A 23,488-nucleotide genomic window follows, 5' to 3' on the forward strand; every position below is an offset into this window, starting at 1 on the left:
TGAAAACAGACAATCTTCCTTTGAGGGAGTTGAATGTTCTTGATTGTGATACAGCAACATAAGGAAAAATCATCATCTTTTAAGGTTAACATTTCTTAATATACATATAAAATAGCTATAATTTGATAAATAACTGGGTTTATCCTTCTTTGAGATTTAAATGCTGATGGTGAAATTTACTCCATGAACACATGCAATATACCTTGAAGTCCTGTAGAACACTTGTGAATCTTCATAAAAATGTCAAACTTGAAATGTCTGTCTAAAATAGCTTTTCTTCTTCATTTATAGGATGTCTTGTATACTGTGTGCAACCCTGTTGGGAAAGTGCAACGTATTGTTATATTCAAGAGAAATGGAATACAAGCAATGGTTGAATATCCTTTTATTAATACTCATATTTGTATGTTCTCAGCTGCAGATGAGACTTAAGCATGCATATATCAGTAAGATTTTACATTAATCTTGAGCTCTACAAATTTGAGAATTATTAGATTCAAGATGCTTTGTCATTTCCAGTGTATGCAGCAGATAAATCTGCACCAAATTATTGCCACTTTTAAATCACATATTTGTTCATTTGTTTTTATATTCTGTGCTAAAAGTAACTCCTAAGTTGAATGTTACAGGCTAATCATTTTTGTGCATTTGGGAGCACATTGTGTAAAGTCAGTTTCATGGTTTTTCCCCATTAAAAAGATGCTGCAAATTGTGTGGTCTGTTGTGCTAGGTGCTGCTGAATTTAGACCGTCTGGCACAGCAGACCACTGAATACAGGGATCAAGGAGGGAGGGGACACCCTGACATAAGCCATCCTCTAGATCTCTGCAGGCATTTTGTATGTTCTTGTGCTAGTCCCCAGAGAACTAAAAATCTCAAAATATGTAAAGAATATGAATCTCCTCCCCTCCCTCCCCAATGTATTGACCCTAGCATATTGAAGGGACACTTGTCTTGCAGGCTGTCTTCTCTACCACTGGGCAATGAAGTTAAAGCAAATTTCTCTTTAATCTCAGGCCACAAATACAGTGTCTGTTGTCAAAAATGTCCATTTGGGGTCTCTTGTATGTTCATCTACAAACAATGTTTAACTAACAAATCCAAACACAAGAAGTCTCTTAAACGTCTTTTCCCTGATTCAGTGGTAGAATTTTTCTTGGAAGGGACAGACTACTCAAATCTTTCCCTTTTTATATCCTCCGTTCCTTCCATGCTAAGGTGATAGAGTTCACGTCTGTCCAGACTCAACCTTCCAGGCCTGGTTTTAGTAGTACTAAGGGGAGATACCAACTCCAGCCGCCTTGTTCAAGGGTTTTGTTTGAACCTTGTCCTTGGTTACCATGGCACAGTCATTCGCAATATTTGTCGGTAACGTGCTACATCCACATACTCTGATTAGTGTGTAGTAAGCCTTAAGTTTTAGGCTTGCCTACACAAACATTTAGTTTGCAGCAAGCTAGGTTTTGAATCTACCCTGCAGTAGCCTGTCACAGACTGCTTGTCTGTGTGAACCCTGCTGATGTGCATTAACAAACTGTTAAGGTGCATAAGCAGGGTCCACAAGGGACAGTTGGTGTGTGGCAGGGTAGATTCACCCTTAGCTTGCCATAAGTTAATGTTCATGAATACAAGCTCTTACAACAGGAGTGGGCAAACTATGACCCATGGGCCATATCCGGCCCATTGAGGCTTTGGATCCGGCCTGCAGGATTGCCAGCCCCGCACCACTCCCAGAACCAGCTGGCACCACAGCCCCTGGGAAGGGGAAGGTGGGGCAGAGGGCTCTGCACGCTGCTCGCTTGCAGGCCCCCTGCAGCTCCCATTGGCTGGGAAAGGGGAACCACAGCCAATGGGAGCTTCGGGGGAGGTACCCACAGGCAAGGGCAGCACCCGGAGCCCTCTGCCCCCCGCACCTGAGGGTGCCTGCCGCTTCCAGGAGCAGCGCGGGGCCAGGGCAGCAGGGAGCTTGCCTTAGCTCTGCTGCCACTCCGGAGACGCTCCAGGTAAGTGACGCTGGGCCAGAGCCCACACCCCAAACTCCTCTTGCACCCTGAGCTCCCTGCCGCACCCCTCCTGCACTCCAACCCCCTGCCTCAGCCCTACGTTCATGGTCCTGCATGCAATTTCCCCATCCAGATGTGGCCCTCGGGCCAAAAATTTGCCCACCCCGTCTTAGAATATCAGCTGAAGTGGCCACTTCCATTTTCACTCTGAGCTGTAGGGTGTCCACCATTTAGAAGTTGGATACGCTCTCAGTATGGAGAGACCTGTGTGAATAAACTAAGACTTTCACTCGACCTGCATAGACTGTAAGCAGAATGAATCTATTCTTAATTCATGAAACTGCTCAACCTGGGCTGCATACACTTCAAAGGCAGGAACCATATGGCTCAGGCTGCATCTGAGAACTTGAATTGCCAGTGCTTTATAGCAGTTTTAAACTAGTGTGTCTGTTTAGATCTCTCATTTATTCCTAACAAAGTAACTGTAGGTTGCTTTAAAATGTCTTGGATTGCTTCATTATTTTGGAGGGGGAAAACACATCTCTATTTAAAAACAAAAAAATCCTTAACAAGATTTACGTTTGAATCCGTTCTCTGTGCTCAGAAGGCTAAAGCAGCACTCAATGGAGCAGATATATATGCAGGATGCTGTACACTAAAAATTGAATATGCAAGGGTAATGCTCAGATCTTCTCTATTAACTATTTTACTGATGAAGTGCATAAGTTCAAGACTTACCCTGTGTTTAAATTTTAACAGCCAACTCGACTTAATGTCATTAGAAACGACAATGATAGTTGGGACTACACTAAACCGTATCTGGGCAGACGAGGTAGGTTTTTTATATGTTATAGCTGTAAGTGTTTGACTGTGCTAATGACACTACTTTATACATGGTTAGCTTGTGTAATGCAATAGTCATTTCAAACAAGCCGTTGCTGATGAAGGCTGTCTTGCAAAGGCCAACACGTAATCCAGGAAAAAAGTAACATTGAACATTAGTGCCCCCTACTGGTGTACAATGAGCTATTTAGTTCAACAAGGAGCCCACACATGCAAGCATGTTCGCAGTACAAGGACTTGCATTTCTCCAAGCAGCTCTCACTCTTTGGAGGAGAGGAAACTGATACAGACTATTCCTTACAAACTACAAACTTACACACTGCTTCTCTATGGAAAGGACTTTTTCCCCTATGTTGGACAAGGCATTAAGAAGGATAGAGGACTCCAGCAGGCTGACTCTACACTTCATCATGCACTACATCGGCATCAGCAAAAAGCCCTCTGAAAAAACTCAGACTTGCAATTCACCTTGTCTGCATACTACATGCACCACCACCACAAGTTTTTAAAGGAGGACACTTAAAGTACTTCAGATTTGCATGGGATGAATACCATGATAGACTGTACCCATTCTGTTCAAGTTTTTATGTATATTGGTCTTATTTCCCTTAATTACAATTGCTACATTTAAGAACCTCCATAAAATGGTAAATCCCAAATTTCTTGTTGATCTCATCTACATTGTTGTAATACTCTTATTTTATTCCTTGCTGTATTTAAGACAACTGCAGTCAGTCTTTACAGTGTAAATTGTCTCATAGTAAGTAAACTGAAGGATTTATCTGTAGTTAACTGGGATTAATAATACAATATTAAACAAGCTTCCTCAGGTATATTAAATTTAAGTATTTGAAGCAAGGAGGTGCACATGTGGTGCATGTGTAACTTGTCTCTCAGGTTCTTAACTGTGAAAACTAGTCAGAGCTTACCGCTTTATAGTGAAAATATGACTAAAAATGTAAAAGACAAATTGCTGTGTAGCCTGACCTCTGTAAAGTATTTAAAGTATTCTCTTTTTGTAACTGTTCAGTGACTTGTATACAATAATAGCTTTTCTATAATGTAATCTTTAGAAATCTAGGAGTGCATAACATGGAGGTGGAAACATAACATGTCTAATCAAGGTAGAGTATCTTCAAAGTCTTAAATATGAAAGCAAGGGCTTTGACTTCTCTCTGAGATGCACTCTCAAACTTACATTTTTGTAGAAATGTTGGGTGTTATCAGTAGTGGTTTGGCTTGTAAAACTGTTGTATAATTAAAAATGCAGGTTTTGGATTTTCAAAATGAAGTTCTTGTAAAAGGTTAACAAGGGAGCTACAGTATTGGTTGATGATAGAATTTCAATATTTGAACCATAATTCAGAAACTCACTCTTAAAAGTAGTCAGGAAATATTAAAGAAAATTAAAATTGAGAAAAATGTTTAGAAACTGTCAGCAAAGAAACTGCACTAGTGAAAAAACCTGAAAGATTAAGTGGATTGTCAGTTTCTTAAACATTGCAATTTATATTACAGCTGCTTTTATGGCATCTAGTCTCAAAATTGACAACCTTTATTTCATGTAATTATGTTACAAACAGATATGACTGTATGGACCAGGGGTTCCTCCAGCAAATGAAGCAGTGGGAGATGAGAAGCTTCTCGCCAGCATAACTCTGGCCTAAAAATGCACAAATCTGTTTCTCACTCCTTTTTTCTTTTTTTTAGTTCATTTTCTTGAATATCTTTGTCATCTATATATTGACATTACATCCCTTCACACCATGTAAGAGGAAAGGGACTTAGATCTGTACTATCCAGCTGTCCCTTTGTAGTGTTGTTTTTCTCTTTCTGTTGCACACATCCCTTGATCCAGAAAGTAATATATAGGGGAGTACACAAATAGGTGAACTCTACCTCCCTGAGCCAGTTTTTATCCAGTGAAGCAGGCATATAGACCAGTTACTGCCCATAACCAGCAGTTTTGATAAAGTAACCCTGGCAATTACCCCAGCACTTCTCCATACTTCATGTAACATGCCAGCTGTTCCACATGCACTCTTCAGGCCATTCCTCTTCCTGACGTTCTGATGGTGCTGTGTGATCTTTGAACTTGATGTACCCAGACTGCAAGATTCTAGCTTCAGCAAACAAGACCTTATCCCCAGAGAACTTCATGCTGAGGCTTGGCTTGCCACTGTGTACTCCACAGCAGTAAAAGTTCTTAGGAGACATAGCATTTATTTCTGGGTTCCCTGGTAGGCTGAGGTGCCCCCAGTCTCTTCTGAAATTCTCAGAAGACCTAGACTATTGTTTTGAAGCTAGCTTCTTTCATTTCAGCTTCTCCAAGGAATACCTGCAGATATGAGGGGAATATATTCTTGGATTGCATGTATGCTGTCAGCAGGTGACTGGTTGAGGAGAGATGTCTTTTCCTTCTGGCCAGGGGACTGACCCCTTTCACGTTTGCCATTTACTATGAGAGCAGTGCTTCACAGGCATTCCCTCTATTAAAGATAGAACTCTTTAACAGCTAGTCACTGTACCAGTTAATCTGCATAGGTCCAAGAGAATAGAACCACAGGCTGGGATTTTACACCTAAATTTTCATTTCTGCTCTCTGAAAGGGGCTTTCTATAGGCCAAAGAGCTGTGTGGGAACATGTCTCATCCTCCCTTGGTTTTTATTGACAAGGTAATCATCTAGCTAGGAACCTATCCTCAACATCTTAGGTGGAAATCACACAATTTCTCATCTCCCACTGTATGCTGTCATAGAGTTAAGCTCAGCAGTTCAAATTACTTGGGGAAAACACTAACTGTAGTGGGCTTGGAGAGTCAATTTCCATCATTCAGTCATATTTAAATAGAATGATAATTACAGCAAACTTAAACGTTTCACCATATCTTTGGATATGGCACTTAAAGAAGTGGTTTATTAACAAAACACAGTGAGAAATATTCTTTAAAATTAACTGCTGCTTACCAAAAGAGTACTTGGGAGTTCTCATTTTTCCAGTACGCAGCAGTCACTAATTAGAAATGACCCTTTTGAAAGTGGCGCACTGCTTCCATCCAGTAATGTTGACCCCTTGCTTAACTTTAGATTGTTATATAAAACAGGTTTGCTCAAAGGACTGTCCATTGTTGAAGTGCATTATTCTGACATTTTACAGCAATTGAAATATAACCTGTGATGCAGCATGAATAATGCAGTAATGTACAATCCTTTCAGCACTCCCACTAGGTGTTCATGTAAATATAGTGTACACATATGTAATGCTCTCTGTTTACTGATTGTGAAACCATGTAATACAGGTTGTTGTTGGCTTATGCTGAAACTTCTTGAAAGAAGCCCACTTTGAAAATGTGTTGCTGTTGAAGCTAATAGTAGGATTCAGGTACTGTCTTTCAAAAGTACTGTATTTAAAACTTGTTTTAAGACATGCATAGGTAAATCCTACTCTAAAATGTTTCCTATATTATTGTGTGATGTTGCTTTAGGAAAATTTTCAAGTATTCCCATAAATTTAAAGTGTCTGTACCTTCTCTTTGCAAAAAAAAATCTCAACTTAAGTGGAATTTGTTATGTAGACAACCTCTTAATTTTGGTGTCCTCGGACGACAGCTTGTGTTTAAAAACTGATTTGAATGGGCAATTTTTTAAGTTAACCATGAGTCAAATTACCTTTTTCCCCTTATTAGATTAAACTAATATCTTAATTTGAGAATTACTTGTACTTGTCTGTTTGTTAAAACTGCTTTTTTCCTGTATATTAGACAGAGGGAAGGGCCGCCAGAGGCAAGCCATTCTGGGAGAACACCCTTCATCATTTAGACATGATGGCTATGGTAAGTTACATGGGGTGACAGGTGGTTCATGGCTTCTAGTTTTTTGTATGGTGGAATTAGGTATTTATAGGTTACAGGGTTCTCAAACTTCATGGCACCGTGACTCCCTTCCGACAACAAAAATTACTTCACAACCCCCGTAGGAGGGACCAAAGCCTGAGCCTGCCCAAGCCCTGTTGCCCTGGGGCAGGGGGAGCCTGAGCCCCACCACTCTGGGCAGGGGAGGGGCGGGGGGCAAAGCTGAAGCTCAGGTTTCAGCCCCAGGCAGGGGCCTGTAACCTGACCCTGCCGCCCAGGGCTGAAGCCTTCTGGCCCTGGGCAGTGGGATTCGGGCTTCAGCCCCAGGCCCCAACAAGTCTAATACAGCCCTGGCGACCCCTTTCAAAGGGGGTCCTGACCCACAGTTTGAGAACCACTGGCACTGAAGTATGATCTACATAAGTTTAGACTTCTCTAAGCTTCTGCCGTTTGCAGTATTGCTGTTGCACAGGTGCCAATGTCAATTCATGCTGCTTGTGATATGATGAAACCTGTAGTGTTTTGCACCCGGAACCCTTCTTTTTGCTTCACAGTTCAAATTTATCCCCTTGGACAATATCCTGTGTAAGTTGCCACCACACTAGATGGTGATGAGGGGATAAATATCTGCACCAAGATTTTTTTTTTTTCCCTAGACAGCACAGTACAACTTAATAACTGATACCTATATACAGTGTTTGTTACCTGAAATAGTTTCAGGGAAATCTTTGGAGCTTTTTGAGACTTGCATTCAAAGCTACTAGCTGCAGTTTTTATTTCCCTTCTAATTATCCATCTTGTCATTGTTTGTCTGCAGTTGGTAGTATGTCATTAATACCTGGGGGGAAGAGCTTTGGAATTATTGCTATCGCTGTTACAAAGTTCAGTCAGCAAGTGATATCAGTTCTATTAGGGCATCTAGTATTCTGTACCTCAACATATGCAGTCCATCTGCATCATCTTTAGTCGTCTGAAGGCAGAAATCTTGATAGGATTTCTGAAATGTTACGTAAGTCTCACATGCAAGTTAAGTTTTTATTTATTTTTTTGGTCATCTTAATCCCCAGAAGTCAGTGCATTTTGTCTTGTTTTCTCCTATGCAGATGTCTTGTACAGTACAATATAAGTTAACTTTCTCACTTATTTTCTCCCAGTGACCTTCAAGCCTTGAATTCCCATTACTTCCATTTGCTCTTCACTGTTAGGGTGAGAAAAGAAGGGACACAAACATGCCCACCCAATTTAGCTGAGTCCCCTTTCTCCTCTCAAAGAAAATTTTCCCATCCTTGGAAAACACAGTCCTCTTTCTGCTAAGTTCATATGTGATTTTTTGGACATTTTGCTCCTCTGGTTGCTGCTCTCAGTGGGCCAGACTGCAGGGTAGGCTCCTTGTATTCATATCTCCTGCCTGAGAGAAAACTAAGCTGTTCAGACTTAGGCCGTATTTGCACTACAAACGTTTATAAAGCCACCCTAGTATATCACTTGTGTGCATGCAAACTTGGATCCTTGCGTTGGCACTACACTTACTCACTAGGAGTGCTTGTGGCATTGCACAGTGCAATGCACCATGAGTTGGTATCCCATTGTGCAGCTCGCCATCTCCAGCGCACTGTCTTTGGGAACTTCTGGCAATGCATGGTGGGGCAAAAACAAGTTAGCAGGCATGACTGGGAGCAAGGGGTCAACTTTCCAGCATGCAACTTTGTCATGATGTCATCTATGTCCCTGATTTTTCACATCTTCTTAAAAATTCCCACAAATCTGTGTGGCCTTCCACTTCCTCCATCTCTGACAGAAGCATGGAGCCTGCACAGTGCAGCACTTTGTCATGAGCACTGCAGGCACAGGATGCACAATTCTCTGCTATTTGCAGAGTCATAAGAAGGAACTGAAGGAACAGGACAATTTCACAGAGGACAAGTTGCCATGAGACATAGCTAGCAAGAACCAGTTCACGGAGCAGCTGCAGATAATGGAGTGCCACTTCTGGGCCCAAGAAAAAGATACTGTCTGGTGGGATCACATCTTAATGCAGGTTTGGGATGATGAGCAGTGGCTGCCGACCTTTTGGATGCGCAAAAGCCGTATTCCTAGATCTGTGTGCTGAGACTGACCCAGCCCCTTCAGCACAAGGATACCACCATGAGAGCTGCGCTGACAGTGTAGAAGCAAGTGGCAATTGGACTGTGGAAACTTGCAATCTTGGATTGATACCAGTCAGTGGGAAATCATTTTGGAGTTGAAAAATCCACTGTGGGGGCCATTGTCAGGGAAGTCTGCAGGGCCATTAATTGTCTTCTGCTATGCAGGTCTGCCACACATAGCGGGTGGATTTGCACCAACAGGCTCCCAAAGGGCACTGGCGTGATAGGAGGCATACACATCCCTGTTTTGGCACCAGTCTACCCTGTTAGAGTACATCAATAAAAACCTATTTCTGTGTGGTTTTGCAAGCATTGGTGGATCACTGGAGATGTTCCACTGATGACAGTGTTGGCTGGTAAGGGAAGGTGCATGACACACATCTTTAAGAACACAGGACAGTTCAGAAAGCAATGTCACGGACGTTCTTTCCTGACTGGCAGATTGCCATTGCCAATATTGAAATGCCATTAACAATCCTGGGAGACCCAGCCTACCAGTTCCTCACCTGGCTCATGAAGCTTTAACAGCACCAAGGAAAGATTCAACTACCAGCTCAGCAGGTGCAGAATGACAGTTGAATGTGCTTTTGGTAGATTGAAGGAACGCTGGCGTTGCTTACTCAAGATTGGCCCTCCGTGAGAAAAATATCCCAGTGTCATAACTGCCTGGTGTGTCCTGCATAATATCTGTGAGGCAAAGGGGGAAAAGTTGCTGCTGGGATGGAGGGCAGAGGTGGAGCAGCTGTCTGCTAAGTTTGAATAGCTAGACACAAGGGCTATTAGAAGAGCTCAATGCAGAGATATACAGGTAGGGAGGCTTTGAAAGAAAAGAGCACTTTAACAGTGAACCACAGTAATGTGTTTTGGTGTACTGTGATCTACCTGCCCCTTCTGTTTTGGAGCCGGTTAGGAATTGTGTGGTGTCTGGTGTACCTCTATGAATAGAACACTGTCAATGCACCTATTAATTTTGTGGTGTTTGCTATACATTTATGATTATTACACTGTTTGTCACTGAGCCTCTGAGTTGTCTCACACTACAGTAACCCTGGGTGCTTTCAATACCACCAGACATTCTGGAGCATTCTGTGTGTGAAGTAATCAAGAGGAATTATTTTCCAAACACTAGAATTGTACAGAGTAATGAACACACTGCAAAAGAAATTCTGTGCAAGTTAAAAGCAAATACATTTTAAAGTCATAAATTTATAGAACAGAGCTTAAGAAGGGGAAAGAACATTCATGTCTATTTTAGCTACAAGTACAGCCACCGTGGCTCTCCCATGTCAGTAAATGTGAAGCTGTGGTTGTCCTTAATGTCCCCTGGTATGGAGTGGTAAGAGGGTAGGGATGTGGCCTCTGATGCCATGTGCAATGCTGGAGGAGGCGGGGCATGTGTATAGGGAGGTTCTATAATGGAGTTGTCCATGGACTGCAAGGGGAGGTGAGCTCATGATTGTTGAACCTGTAGGTCCCCAAGAGTCTGCAGCATCTGTGTTTTGCTGACAGAGAAGTCCCATTATGTCCTAGTGCAGCTCCCTGTCCTTTTCCTGCTTGGACTCCTGGGCCTTCCTCCTGCCTGCTCTTTCCATCTCCCTACAGACTACGGCATTCACTTGCCAGGCCCTCTGCTCACTGTCTGATGCAGCACTGGCTTGTAGGCTCTTACTGAACATGTCATCCCAAGTCCTCATCTTTTTCCTCCTTATCTGGCTCAGGCATTCCACAGATGTGGAGGGGGAACCCCTTAAGGCAGCCAGGCAGCAGCTACAGATTTTAAATGCACAGAGGTCATTGTCAGTATAGTCACAATGGAAAGTGAAAGTTAAGATTCAGAACTCCCTTCCCTTAGTCCCCTTAAGTTTTAAACCAGATGTGCTGACTGACACTTCTGCTTCAGAATGCTTGTGTGTGGCACCACTCTGAGCCCCAGCCCTGGTGTGTAAGGCCTTCCAGGGTCAAGGGAAATGAGAGACTTGCTCAGTTGCAGGAAACTGAGTATAGGGCCATGGGAGTGGCACCATTTCCACAGGCAGTGGAGGTTTTTGCTGATATCTCACTCCTGGGGGTGACAAAGGAACAGAGCATAGCTGCTGCTTGGGTCCCCAAGCATTGCCCATATGCTGCTAGCCTGTTTACTGCAACTGTGCCTGCCGAAGTTATCCCCAACTGGAGCAGGGAAGTATCCTACTGCAGAGGAAGAAATAAGACTGCTATCCCTAGAAATCTTTGGGAGAGGATTGTAGAGTACCTCCATGAAAGTTTCATCGAGATCTGTCAGGAGGATTCAAGGGCCATCCCTGTGTGCATAAACTGTTCCGCATGACATCTCCCCAACCGCCTACCTCCCCCCAGCCTAACTGTACAGGGGAATGAAAAGCAGATACCAACTCTGTATTTTGTAATGCTACCTCTTCTGGTACAAGTAGGTTTAATGAAAAGTCAGTAATTGTGTCCTGTTGAGTTGGGGGAAGCCGTAAGTACATCAGTGTATGGGAAATACATTTACACACTTACCTGAGATTCCTTCCCTTGAATCAAGGTCATCCATGCTTGACTGACTGGACTGCGGTGGAGTCCCAAACAGGTCCTTGCTTGCAGCATAGCTGAACCCACCAGTCGCATGTCCCCACCCTCCGCTAACTCCTTGTCTTGGCTGTGATTCAGGCTCCTCACATGTATCCACAGTGGTCTGTGGGGTGGTAGTGGGGTCTCCACCAAGTATGGTATCCAGCTGTCTGTAAAAGTGGCAGGTCTGCGGCTCGACACCAATCAACTGTTGGTCTCCCTGGCCTTCTGATATGCCTGTCTCAGTTCCTTTGCTTTCATGCAGTCCTGCTGCCAGCCTGTGTCATATCCCTTCTCTTGGAATCCCTGGGCAATCTGTTTATAGATGTCCACATTTCTATGGTCTGTAGCTGTGGCTGCACAGCTTCTTCTCACAGGCCCAAAAGATCTAATATCTCCTGTGTATTCCAGCCAGGTGCCTCTGGAGCCAGCATGGTCAGCTGGGCAGTTGCACACAACAGTGGAGAGCAGCTAAGTGTGCCTGGACAATCAGGAATTTGCAGGGCTTCAAAGGGGGTGAGGAGAGCTTCTGGTCTCCATGATGCCTGGGCAGTGGAGTTCACAATTATGACAAGAGTGGTCAGTGTTGGATATTGCAGGACAGCTGCTGGAGGACAGTTAGGGTTGACCTAGGTAACAGTGTCTAAACTCATACTACATTGACCTCAGTACATCAACCACAGCTCACCTCTGCTCGAGGAGGTGTATCACCCTAATGGGGTCCCTACATGAGTGGGAGATAAATTTAAGCATAGACACATGCACAACTAGATTGATGTAAGCTGTCTTCCGTCAACCTCACTTTGTAGTGTAGACCAGGCCTCAGAAGAATGGAGACCTCCCTAGCACCCTAAAGGAAACACTGTTGTTAAAGTCCCTACCAGCTAAAATGTGAATGAAAATGATTCACTGAAATACTTCAAGCATCTTTTTATAAGTGTTTTGTGTTAGTTCAGTAAAATGTGACCATTAAAACATTGATTTATGCAGTTTAGCCCACTGTGAAATTTGTCACATTGCTTCATGAAAAATGAGGCTTTACCTATAGTGAAAAACAAGGCAGCCTTTATTTGTATTAATGTAGAGCCTTAAATATGCATGTTGCTTATAAGTTAGTTGGAGAACTGTATGAAGAAAGACACTCTTTCCCTGTGTTCCACATCTCCCCCCTCCCTTCCCCCCCCCCAAAAAAAAAATTGAGTGCCCTGCCTCTGAACCATTCCAACCTTGCTTGGCCTCAAGCTAGAATTTCAAACTTTGATTTCCCTTTGTGGAGGCATGATGCTCTGCCAGTAGACTACTAAATTGGCCAGACAGCTTATTTAAGAGAACCTAACCTTTTCTTGTGGGGATTTTTTGTGTGCTGTGTTGGGAGGGGTGTGTTAAATGGGTCAGTAGTGATAGAGGGAAACTACCTATTATGGTTCAGTTTATGGTGGGCTGTTGTGCCTGCATCCAGCAAATTTCAGCATCAAGGCCTACATGAGATGCAGTTGCTGGATTCAAAATATCAGGCTTGTCCTCTAAGGGGAAAACACATTAACAAGTAACCTCTAAGAGTACAATAGCCAAAATTCTTATTAAAATATTCTTTTCAGTTTGTGCACTTGACAGCAGTTCTGCTGTTCCACTGATTTGTCAGCAGGGGAGAAACTAACTGAACATCGAAACTACTTAAACATTGAGGAAGAACCCTTGAGGGTGGAGAGGAGGAAAATAAACTGCATGATATGAATCTTTTTTTTAGCTAGAAAAAGGAATTCAGTTAGTAAATTACAAAGAATTCTTAGTGGATAGTGTCCATTTACATCAAGTATTTGTATAGTGGAGCATTAATACACTGTAAGTAAACGAGGGTTATGCTGAGTAGTGTTTAACCTGGTCTCTCATTTCTGTAGGATCACATGGTCCTTTGTTACCCTTACCAAGCCGGTACCGAATGGGATCTCGGGATACTCCAGAGCTTGTTGCTTACCCACTACCCCAGGCTTCCTCCTCTTACATGCATGGTGGAAACCCTTCTGGCTCAGTAGTCATGGTTAGTGGGTTGCATCAGCTAAAGATGAACTGTTCGAGGGTCTTCAACCTGTTCTGCTTGTACGGAAATATTGAAAAGGTAAAACATGTTTTATTAGGAACTTGGCAGCTGCTACTAAACCGAACTCAGTCTATCTAATGTTGGAATTTAAGTGTTGCAAACAATTTATTTTCTAGACATAGAGTTATTGATACCAGGGAAAACTTTAAGTTGGCACGTAACAACTTTCCAGAAGAACTTGCAAAATTCTTACAGTAGAGGTTTCCTTTGAACTTCATTGTCACTTATTCCTGAACTATTTTAGGTAAAATTTATGAAGACTATTCCAGGCACAGCATTGGTAGAAATGGGTGATGAGTATGCTGTAGAAAGAGCTGTCACACATCTCAACAATGTCAAGTTATTTGGAAAGAGGCTTAATGTCTGGTAAATATGCAATTTATTACTGGCAGTTCACTTTCAGATGTGCTATGACTGCAAAATGTCAGCCCCCTATTGCTACGACAACTGGCTGACTTCACAAAAATTTTCAAATAATCCAGTTGGAATAAGACTCTAAGGGTAAATAACAGTTACAAAATGGGGCATCAAAAGGGTTGTTGGGTATTCAAGCTGTAAATCTGTTAGCTATAAACCAGATGTACATGCACTATGCAATTTTTAACACTACAGCACACACCTTGGTAAACGTACTTGACTTAACATTCAAAGACAATAGCTAACTTTGACAGTCATTTAATGAAATATTTTTTTTATTGCCATATCTGTGAACCCTTCTCCAAGCATTAAACAAGGGAATCAATACTTTTTTCACATTGCTGCAAGTGCGTGTCATCTGTTTTTCTTGCCTCAAAACTCCTTATGTTAAAAGTATATTATGAACAGTGTTCATAATGGGGGTGTTTCTCAACTATATATCTTTAAATCTCAGTGTGTCCAAGCAGCACTCGGTAGTTCCCAGTCAAATATTTGAGCTGGAGGATGGTACAAGTAGTTACAAGGATTTTGCTATGAGCAAGAATAATCGCTTCACCAGTGCTGGCCAAGCATCCAAGAATATAATCCAGCCACCCTCTTGCGTGCTACATTATTATAATGTACCCCTGTGTGTGACTGAAGAAACCTTCGTAAAGGTAGGAAATCAAAACTATGGTAGCATACATTGGTATTGGGAATTAGTCTTTCCCTGTACTTTGAATAAGAAATAGTTATGGTAACTGAATGGTAACAATACTGTTGTTTAAGATGGAGCCCATTGAATGCTATATATGAACAGAGGCCCCTGTATTTTTGCAGTTCTTAGCATTGCTCCCTTTATGGAAAATCTATCCAGTTGAGCTGTGAAAAGATCTTTGTACTCCTGTCTCCTGAACCTGGAAATATGGCAACTTTAACAAACAAAATGTGAGAAGCAAGAGCCAGAAATGAAGACCTTAGTGCATGGATGTGTGAAGGATGGTGTGGGGGAAAGGGAGAAGGTGGAGAAGATAAAACATGACTCTAGGTTACAAGGGATGGCTGAGAAGTTAACTAGGGATTTCCTAGTTCTTTTTAGTGGTTGCTCAGTCATTTCTTCTCTCTCCATACCTCAAAGCTACCTCCATGCTTCATGTGGGTAATTGTGCAAATATTTAGCCATGATATAAATGGTGTAAAGTATTGGTGGTTTTGTTTAAAAATTTGACTACCTTCTTGTGCCTCAAATAGGCTTGGCAAGCCAGTCAATTTGACCTGTCAAATAATGTCAATTGAGCACCTATTTGACTATGGTCCAATATTTCAGTAGGAACGCCCTGATGTAGGTGGTGGCCTGCCTTTTTGATTGTATCATGGTGCCATCTGTTAGCAAGCTTATCTAAATGTCTTGATCACGCACTTTATTGCATGCTAATGCCACCTGTTTGGGAGTAAAGGTGAACTAACTGAAAGTTAAGCATCTTGATTGGCTGGAATCTTCTAGAACAAACATTGTGTGTGTTTACATACACAAATATTGGTCAAGTAGTGTGTGTCTGTCTTTCTTGCTTGCTTTGTATACCTGGCCACCAGTGTACATGCTGGTTGACAGAGCACATTAAATAAGTTTAGACCTGGTCCCTGCCCAGAAGAGCTTACAATCTAACCTGACTAGACGAGCATACAGAAATTAATTCTGAAGGGAATGATGGGGGAAGAGGAGGGTTCAGTCATTGGACCTCCTCCCAACACAGGAGATTTAATTTCATTTTATTTCTTTTGTAACTATTCATTTTTAAATGTTAATTTAACATTTGCTAGAAAAGTAATTATTTCAGTTTACAGAACTTCATTTAATTGGGTTTCACGTTTTTCTGAGTTCAAATAATTCAGTTAAATAATCTTTTATTGTAATTAGGCATAAGTATCTAAAGGCTAAGCCTATTGAAGGCCATAAAGTCTCTTTTATTACTATAATTATTGTTCTAATAAATTAATGTTTTAAAATATTTGACATTTTTGGCAATATTTAGCCTGTTATTTTTGGACAGGTCAAATGCCCAACCCTAGCTTCTATCCAACTTAATGAATATTTTATTATATTCTGGTAGTGCATGGAAGCCCCAATCAGGATTGGCCCCATTGTGCTTGTTACAGTATAAACACAAACAGTGCATCTGCACTGGAATAGAAGACCTGTAGCATGGCTGCAGCTGGCCTGGATCAGTTGACTTGGGCTTGCAGGGCTAAAAATGTCTAGTATAGACATTTTTAGCCCCACAGCCCGAGCCCCATGAGCCCAAGTCAGCTGACCTGAGCCAGCCACAGGTATTTAATTGCTGTGTAGACATACGCAGAGAGTTTACAATCTAAGCATGTTATAATTCTCCTGAATAACTTGTCTTGAAAATTACTGGAAATTCTCTCTAGGCTGAATGTTTTTTGTTTTGGGTGCCTGTCCTCCCAGATAGTCAGCAGATAGCATTTCATGTTAGAAGATGATTATTTTCTCAAGTTTCTCACGAATCTTTTACAGCAGAAGGGATCTTAATTTTTTCCCTTCAGTGTGTTCCACTTAAAAATGCAGAGAATACTGCCCTAAATAAAATTACCAGGAAACTCTCGTTTGTCAAATACAAGAGTTTTTAAGCTAAGTGTCATTAGTCACTTCTTCGGTATTTGGGAATAGGCATTTTAATCTTAACCTTGGTCATATTTTCATCTCTTCTTTTATTCCTGTGGCAGTTGTGTGATGACCATGAAGTTCTCACTTTCATCAAATATAAAGTGTTTGATCCAAAACGTAAGTATTTGTTTTTTAGATAAAGTTCATGTTTTAAAATTACTTGTTCTGGGAGCAAGAAGGTCTGATTATCTTGTTCTACCAGCTTCTGCCAAAACACTCTCTGGTCTGCTGGAATGGGAATGCAAGACAGATGCAGTGGAGGCCCTCACTGTACTTAATCACTACCAGATAAGAGTCCCAAGTAAGTCATTCTATTTAAGACTTTTTAAAATAAATTGCTGTTTAAAAAATGTATTTCTCTCTGATTTCCCCATCCCCCTCATTCATTTATCTTTTCTATAAGAGGTGTCTCAGATGCAAATAATTCTGTGAAATCTGCAGCTTAAAAAAATAAAGATGTCCTTTGTGATTTTCCTTCATTATGTGCTCCAGTGACAAGGTTCCTAACACATATTCCTGTGCTGAGAGCTTTCTCAATAATGGATGCCAAGATTTCAGTTGACTACAGGAATGCTGACAAAAATGGAGGTCCTTTAGAGTCTTGCTGCAGAACTCATAATATCTGTATAGGGATAGGAACATGCTCAAAAGGGTTGAGAATCACTGGGTGCTCAAACTGATTTCCCGTCACAAAGCTCGTTTCTGTCTGTGGCCATGCTCTCAGAAAGGGAATAAAGAAAATTACTGTAGTCAAAATAAAATCACTGTCTGACTTAATCAAGCATTCTTAAATTCCTCAAATGAAAATAAATGGAGATATCTAACCTGTATATTCTCTGATAACCCCAGAACTCAAATATTGGCCAGTTTAATGACTTCTAAAAATTTAATTAATTACACCAGAGAGGGGCTTAAAACATTCAGTTTGGGATTGTAAATATACAACCTGCTGCTCTAAACAAAGAATTCTTATGCAGGTTTCACCTCTTCTAAAAAAGAAATTATGGGGCCAAGTAAATCTAGTTTCGTTTCAAACTGATAGAAATGAGACTGGAATTATCTGTATTTCTGTTTAAAATAGTGGGCCAGATTTCTGTGGAAGTCTGGAGTAACTATAAAAGCAAATAGAAATGTTACAGATCTCAGGGATGTGAGATCACAATCCGGCTCCATATCTAAGGTTATTTTAGTTACAGTTCTTATTGAAGCTAAAGGAGGAGGAAGTATCTTGCCTGCCATTCTAACAGTTTGAGGCAGTTGTTGCTAATGAAATGGGTGTTTCAGATATTATGAGTAATACATTTTTTGATTCTTTGGTATCTGTTTTTCTGTGACTTTTCTGGGAGACAATGGATAGGAAGGAGGGGGAAGAAAAATTTCCTCTGTCCTTTCTTAATACAGAATCAACAAACTAAGGGAAAGACCTTGTTTTTCTTCAAGGTCAACAAAATAGTATTAAAATTTGCAGTGTTGACCAACACTTATTAAACTAATTTTACCCAAGGGGGGCTGCTCCACTGGAACAAAGCCCCCATGACCTCCCAGAGCTCTGAGTGCTCCCCTGTAGCAGCCCTCTGCAGCAGAACAGCAGCCTCTGGCAAAGAGAGGGGAGAGTGTCCCAGAGAGACGAGAGTTTTCTTGGTCAAGCAAGGATGAAATTGTGCATTCGATTTGCCGTTCTACCTTTGACAGCAGTTTCGCTTTTCTCCTGCTTGTCACTTTCATTGAACAGCCACCTTCTCTTGGCTTACAAATCACCTTTGTAAACGTTGCTCTCATAAATCCTCCAGTGGAGGCCCTTAATAATGGGGGCACTTTTTACTACATACTAGTCAATTTACTAGATGCTGTTGCACGTATGTGTGATCTTAACTATCATTTTATATAGCAGTCTAGAAAATGCCACCATTCTATAAATAAGCCCTGTTTATTAGGGAACCTATGCCTGGAGGCTTTGGAGTGCCTGAAAAATTTAAACAAAAAACCCCCAAAACACACCTCTGCATGTCAGGAAGCATATGCTCCCTTAACTGACAAAATTGTATACAAAAAAACTTATACTGAATATTTAATTTTGCTCTTGTTTCTCACAGATGGCTCTAATCCTTATACCTTGAAGCTTTGCTTCTCTACTTCATCCCATTTATAGAGAGAAGAAGAAAGCATGTTAGGCGCTACATTCACCTTGATTTGCAAGTTTGAAACTACATTTCATTCAGAAGCTCTGAAGTTGTTGCTCTAATGTTGCCTCATCTCCACTTAATTCTAAGATCTCCTATCTTGTTTTATAATAAATGGATGTTTCTTCATAAATACAGAATAAACCTTCTCTCTTTGCTTCTGAAGAATACGTTTGTTGTAAACTTACTACGAAAAGTTTGTTTTTCACTAAATTGTAATTAGTATCTACAAGTATTCAACCGCCTTGTAGGTAGCTTATGCACAGATACTGTGTACTGTTCCAAACCTTAAATCTGCAATTGTTTTAATCCAAGAATGAAGTATATTTGCGTTTTCAATAATGTTTAAAGGATTAGCAAGTATTTTTCCATTGTAGGCTTAATTGGCAGATAGATTCGACATGAAATAGTTCTGTTTCTGGTTACATGTTTAGGTAACTAAGTATGTTGCAATTATTAATACTAAAAATAAGGTGATATTTATAAAATGTTTTCATTAGATTAACATTGCGCACATACTGGATTTTGAGTAGCATAGTCTTACCTGATTTATATTTCAAAAAAGCTAGCATAGAAAAGACAAGTATTGAGTCAATTTGTATAGTGTGCACTCAAATTTACTTAAAACGGAGATGTTTTTTAAAAACCATTTTCCGTTTGCATTGGCATACCAGTCCATTCTTGGTATCTTTTTTTAAATTAAAGTTTCAGGCCTCAGTCAATGTGTTCATCTTCATTTGCTTCATGTGAATTTAAATTCTCAGTGTTCATGGAATCCTCGTGGTATCTTAAGGTTTTCTTATATTGCCATAATTTATTAACAGGTAGAAGTTTGATCCTGGCAAAAGAGATTGACATTGGAGGAAAGAAATGGGTTTTTCCCCTTGTAAAAGTATTTTAACAAAACATGTCACATACTGGGAGACTGTTCTTAATTCACAGTTGGTATCCTTGTCCATATTGTTTATTTCCTTATGTCTGATTTAAGACTATGTTTTGTCATGGACCAGAAAAGAAATCATACATTCAAAAGGTCTGATTATCTTTCCACTTGCACTAGTGTAAATCAGATATAACTCTGTTGAATTCATGGAATTATGTGGTGTAAAATTAATGAGATCAGAATTGGCCCAGTTTTTCTCTGCCAGCTGGGAGAAAATGTGTTCCACTTCCCAGTGTGTAGCAGTGTATTTTCTCCAGTCACACCCTAATGTCATTTTATCCAATCATAGAAGTTAAATGGAAACGACCTATGGATTGGATCCTCCATTTCATCTGTCTGCCAATGCAGGATTACTCATGCAGTACACTTCCTACTGTTTTGTGCAAACAGTGAGTGTTCCACCCTTCCCTACAGAGAGAATTCTGCAGCTTAAAGGATCTGCTTCTCAGTCTGCATTTATTGATATTCAGATTAAACTTTTCCCATTCTTAATATCAGGTTAGTTACACCATATGCCATGCCTCACTGGCCACAAAACCAATAAAATATTTGGCATCATTTGTACCTAGGTCTATATATTCCACCCCTTCCAGTAAAAAGTGAAGCCCACCCCAAAAAAGTCCTTGGTTCCTCTTCTACCAGCCTGACTGGCCAATAGAAACCTGTTCCTTTCTCACAGTAGTCCCCTTTAAGAGTTGTTTTAGTTTGCATTTCCTATTGGTATCAATGTAGTTCTAGCAGCTGAGAGAGTTTGTAGTTTAATATTAGAATAGTGATGTCACTTGATGGGGTTTACAAGGTTTTCAGGATGAATTACCTTAAAGCATTCAGGTTTTTAAAAACTGCACCTTATATAATGGTAAAATGACCTCAGTGAACCACCATGTCTTGGTGAGAAGCGTCTTCCTCACAGCTGTTCAGCCTGGAGTGAGAGAGAAAAGGAGAGCAGCCTCAAAGTAAATCCTCTCAGAGGACATTATGTGAACTAGAAATCCCTTCACCCAAAATATCTGAGCAGTTTGTGCCTACAGGTACGTTTACACTTCAGTCAGAGTTGTGACTGCAGCATGTGAAGGTCAGAACTAGCTTGGGTATGTCTATATGAACTGCACTCTGATTGCAATGTAAACTACCCTAAGTCAGGAGTGGATCTGAAATCCCAATGCAGTTCTTCCCTTGAGAGTGTCATCTGGTCCATCAGTAAGCTGAGAATCAGTCTGATTCCTTATTGCCATTTTGCCATATAACTAAACTGATACACAGTGGGCACTCCTTGAGCCTGAAACAAGTGTACCTATCAGAGATGGTCTCCTTATTCCACACACACACACACGAGTTCTAGATCATGTGTGGTCTGGCTCTTCTGAACAGAGACAAAATAATTGGATGGCGGCAGGAGGGGGACTTACGACAGGAGAGATTAAGATCTGTATAGAACATTAAGATGTTCTTGGCAGTCTCCTGTTCTGTCACATACTTGTTAGGTTAGATTAAACTGAATCACTGATGTCTTGCTGTAATTTTCCTGCCTTTTTTTCACAAGCCTTATGCCCAAAACATTGAACCTTGCCATACAAAAGACTTACTTTTAAACCATCCACACTCTCGTAAAACACCCACTACTGTGTGTTTCAATGTAGAAGTGAAGGATGGTGCTTTTAAAATCAAGCTTCAACTATAGACATATTATTGGAGGGGAAAATAAAATATTGACAGAGAGGAGAGTTCATCCTGTTTTAGATAATTCTCATGATAAAAACAAAACCATACTCTAATCCTCGTTAAGATGTTTTCTTTACATGCAAGGATTAAGAAGGTTTAGTGGTCTTTGACTTCCCTGTGCTGTCAAGTTATAGCTAGGGTGAATAATTTGAGGAGGGATTTAAAAGAAAATATTCAGGAAAATATGCTGTTAGGAAGGAATGATACAATTGAATGTAGTGTCACTGAGTGTCATGGGGGGGGTGGCCTGTGATTGGCTGAACCCCTCCCCTGGTTATAATTAAATATAATTTTCTCCTCTTCCTGCTGTGTGGGCTTTATTCCTTGTCTGCTAAAGTTTATTTTATTTTAATCTATTGTGTCCCAGCAGGAGGCATTTACTCTCTCTCCTATGCAGCAGAGTTCTTAAACATAGCAACACCAACACGAGTTTGAACCATTTCTCCGCCCCCACCCCCAGGAAGTGCTTAGAACATCTCTTGCTTTTTTAATCCTTTGCACAGAACACACAAATTATCCTCACATCTGCATCCACATTTCCTTCCTTTAGCGCTTCACTCTCGTGTTTGTTTTGTAAGCAACATATGGGGTGTTTGTTCTGAGTCATCAGTTGGAGAAGTGATGCAATGATCTGGAGAAGTAGAGATTTGCTTTGTGTTCTCCTGACTTTGGCCAATGTGACTGCGTTTGGGCTTAGTTTGCTGTGAATTGTTCTGCTGTTTGAAAACACCAGGAGCCAGATTCTGATCTCAGTTACATGAGCGTGCTTCCATTAAACTTCAGGGGAGTCACTCCAGAGTCACACAAGTATAACAATATAAAAATCTGGTTTTGTAAATCTTAAATTAGGGAATAAATCCTGCTTCCTATTTGTGAGAGTGCGTGGATCCCCTGGCAATGGAAGAGGTGCTTCTACCTTTCTACAGGACTGCAGGATTTGGTGGGGGCCCATAGCAGCAGTACATGTTCCTTGCAGAACCTGGAACTACAGTACCTGTTTGGGCCTGGGCCCGAGATTCCTGCTAGCTTTTCAAGTACTTCCCCATCCATGGAGGACTGGGTACTCTAAGATTGGTGGAAAAGTTGTATGCTTTAAATTAATTTGGTCTTCCACCTAGCACACCTTCTTATCCCTGGGGATTCTTTTCATGGAAAAGCGTGAAGGAAGGAGTGTCTTGAGGGGAAGGTAGTGTGGGGGGCCTGGGACATTTGGCTGTAATTCCTAGCTCCACCATAGACTTTCTCTGTGACCCTTGACAAATCACTTAATTTCACAATCTGTAAAATGAGGATGTGGTGTTTGTCACCTTATGATATATATGTACAATAGGTGCTACTATAGTGCAAGCAATCATCCAATGTGGTGATGCAATGAAGTACTATAAACGTATGTCAGTCCTTCCTGTAATAATAATGTCGCCTCAAATGCAGGATTCTGACTTTGCTCTAAGGTTGGCGGGAGGGAGGAGCTGACCGAGAGCAGGGTCCTATTCAAGCACAGAAATAGACCTGAATATTCAGACAGGGTGAGACCTCTCTGCTCCTCCCCATATGTAAAAGTCAAAGCTGAGTTTGTAAATTCGGTGATGACAGGTTGAGGGAAATGCCCCGAAAGAGTCTGGCCCTTTATAAGAATTGATCCCTGTGGTGGGAAGCGTATTGTATTCTGCCGGCAGAGGGAGAGCATGGGTGACAGACCACAGACTTTTTAGTTTAGGAAGGTTGGCCAGCCATCCCAGCACAAAAGTGATCCATGTTTTAGTGGCTTAGTATAGACAAAAGAAACAACATCTTGTTTTCCCTTTTATAAAATAGAACAAGTGTATTCCAATAAAGTCGCCCTCTTTGCTCAGACGCTGGCAGTTCCTCTAGTTCCCACCTTCCACTTATTCACTTTGGGCAACCTTCAAACCCCTAGTTTGGCTTCACTCTAGTGTGTATCTGATGAAAGTTTGGTTGCCCTTCGCTGAGGTGGTCCAGCCACAAACCAGGACGCGTGCTGGGTTTGAGGGTAGTAGTGCACTCTCCTGGGGTGACCCTACTCCAGCGTG

General features: G+C 41.2%; 1 protein-coding gene across 2 annotated transcripts in view; it reads left to right on the forward strand.

Moving 5' to 3' along the window:
- HNRNPLL (heterogeneous nuclear ribonucleoprotein L like) overlaps window positions 1–21,739 on the forward strand; it is a 40,792-nt gene extending 19,053 nt beyond the window's left edge. The window contains exons 4-14 of one of the 2 annotated variants that reach the window (XM_039529495.1): window positions 292–377; window positions 2,583–2,679; window positions 2,763–2,835; window positions 6,608–6,679; window positions 11,387–11,431; window positions 13,311–13,528; window positions 13,755–13,876; window positions 14,382–14,583; window positions 16,652–16,709; window positions 16,795–16,893; window positions 18,686–21,739. In XM_039529495.1, the coding sequence (XP_039385429.1) occupies window positions 292–377; window positions 2,583–2,679; window positions 2,763–2,835; window positions 6,608–6,679; window positions 11,387–11,431; window positions 13,311–13,528; window positions 13,755–13,876; window positions 14,382–14,583; window positions 16,652–16,709; window positions 16,795–16,893; window positions 18,686–18,741 (1,128 nt within the window). In that variant the 3' untranslated portion in view covers window positions 18,742–21,739. The remainder of the gene's footprint in view (window positions 1–291; window positions 378–2,582; window positions 2,680–2,762; window positions 2,836–6,607; window positions 6,680–11,386; window positions 11,432–13,310; window positions 13,529–13,754; window positions 13,877–14,381; window positions 14,584–16,651; window positions 16,710–16,794; window positions 16,894–18,685) is intronic. The other variant, XM_039529496.1, reaches the window with a different exon arrangement.
- Window positions 21,740–23,488: the final 1,749 nt, after the last annotated feature.

The sequence above is a fragment of the Mauremys reevesii genome, linkage group 3 (genome assembly GCF_016161935.1).
Source record: "Mauremys reevesii isolate NIE-2019 linkage group 3, ASM1616193v1, whole genome shotgun sequence".
Classification (NCBI taxonomy): Eukaryota; Metazoa; Chordata; order Testudines; family Geoemydidae; genus Mauremys; species Mauremys reevesii.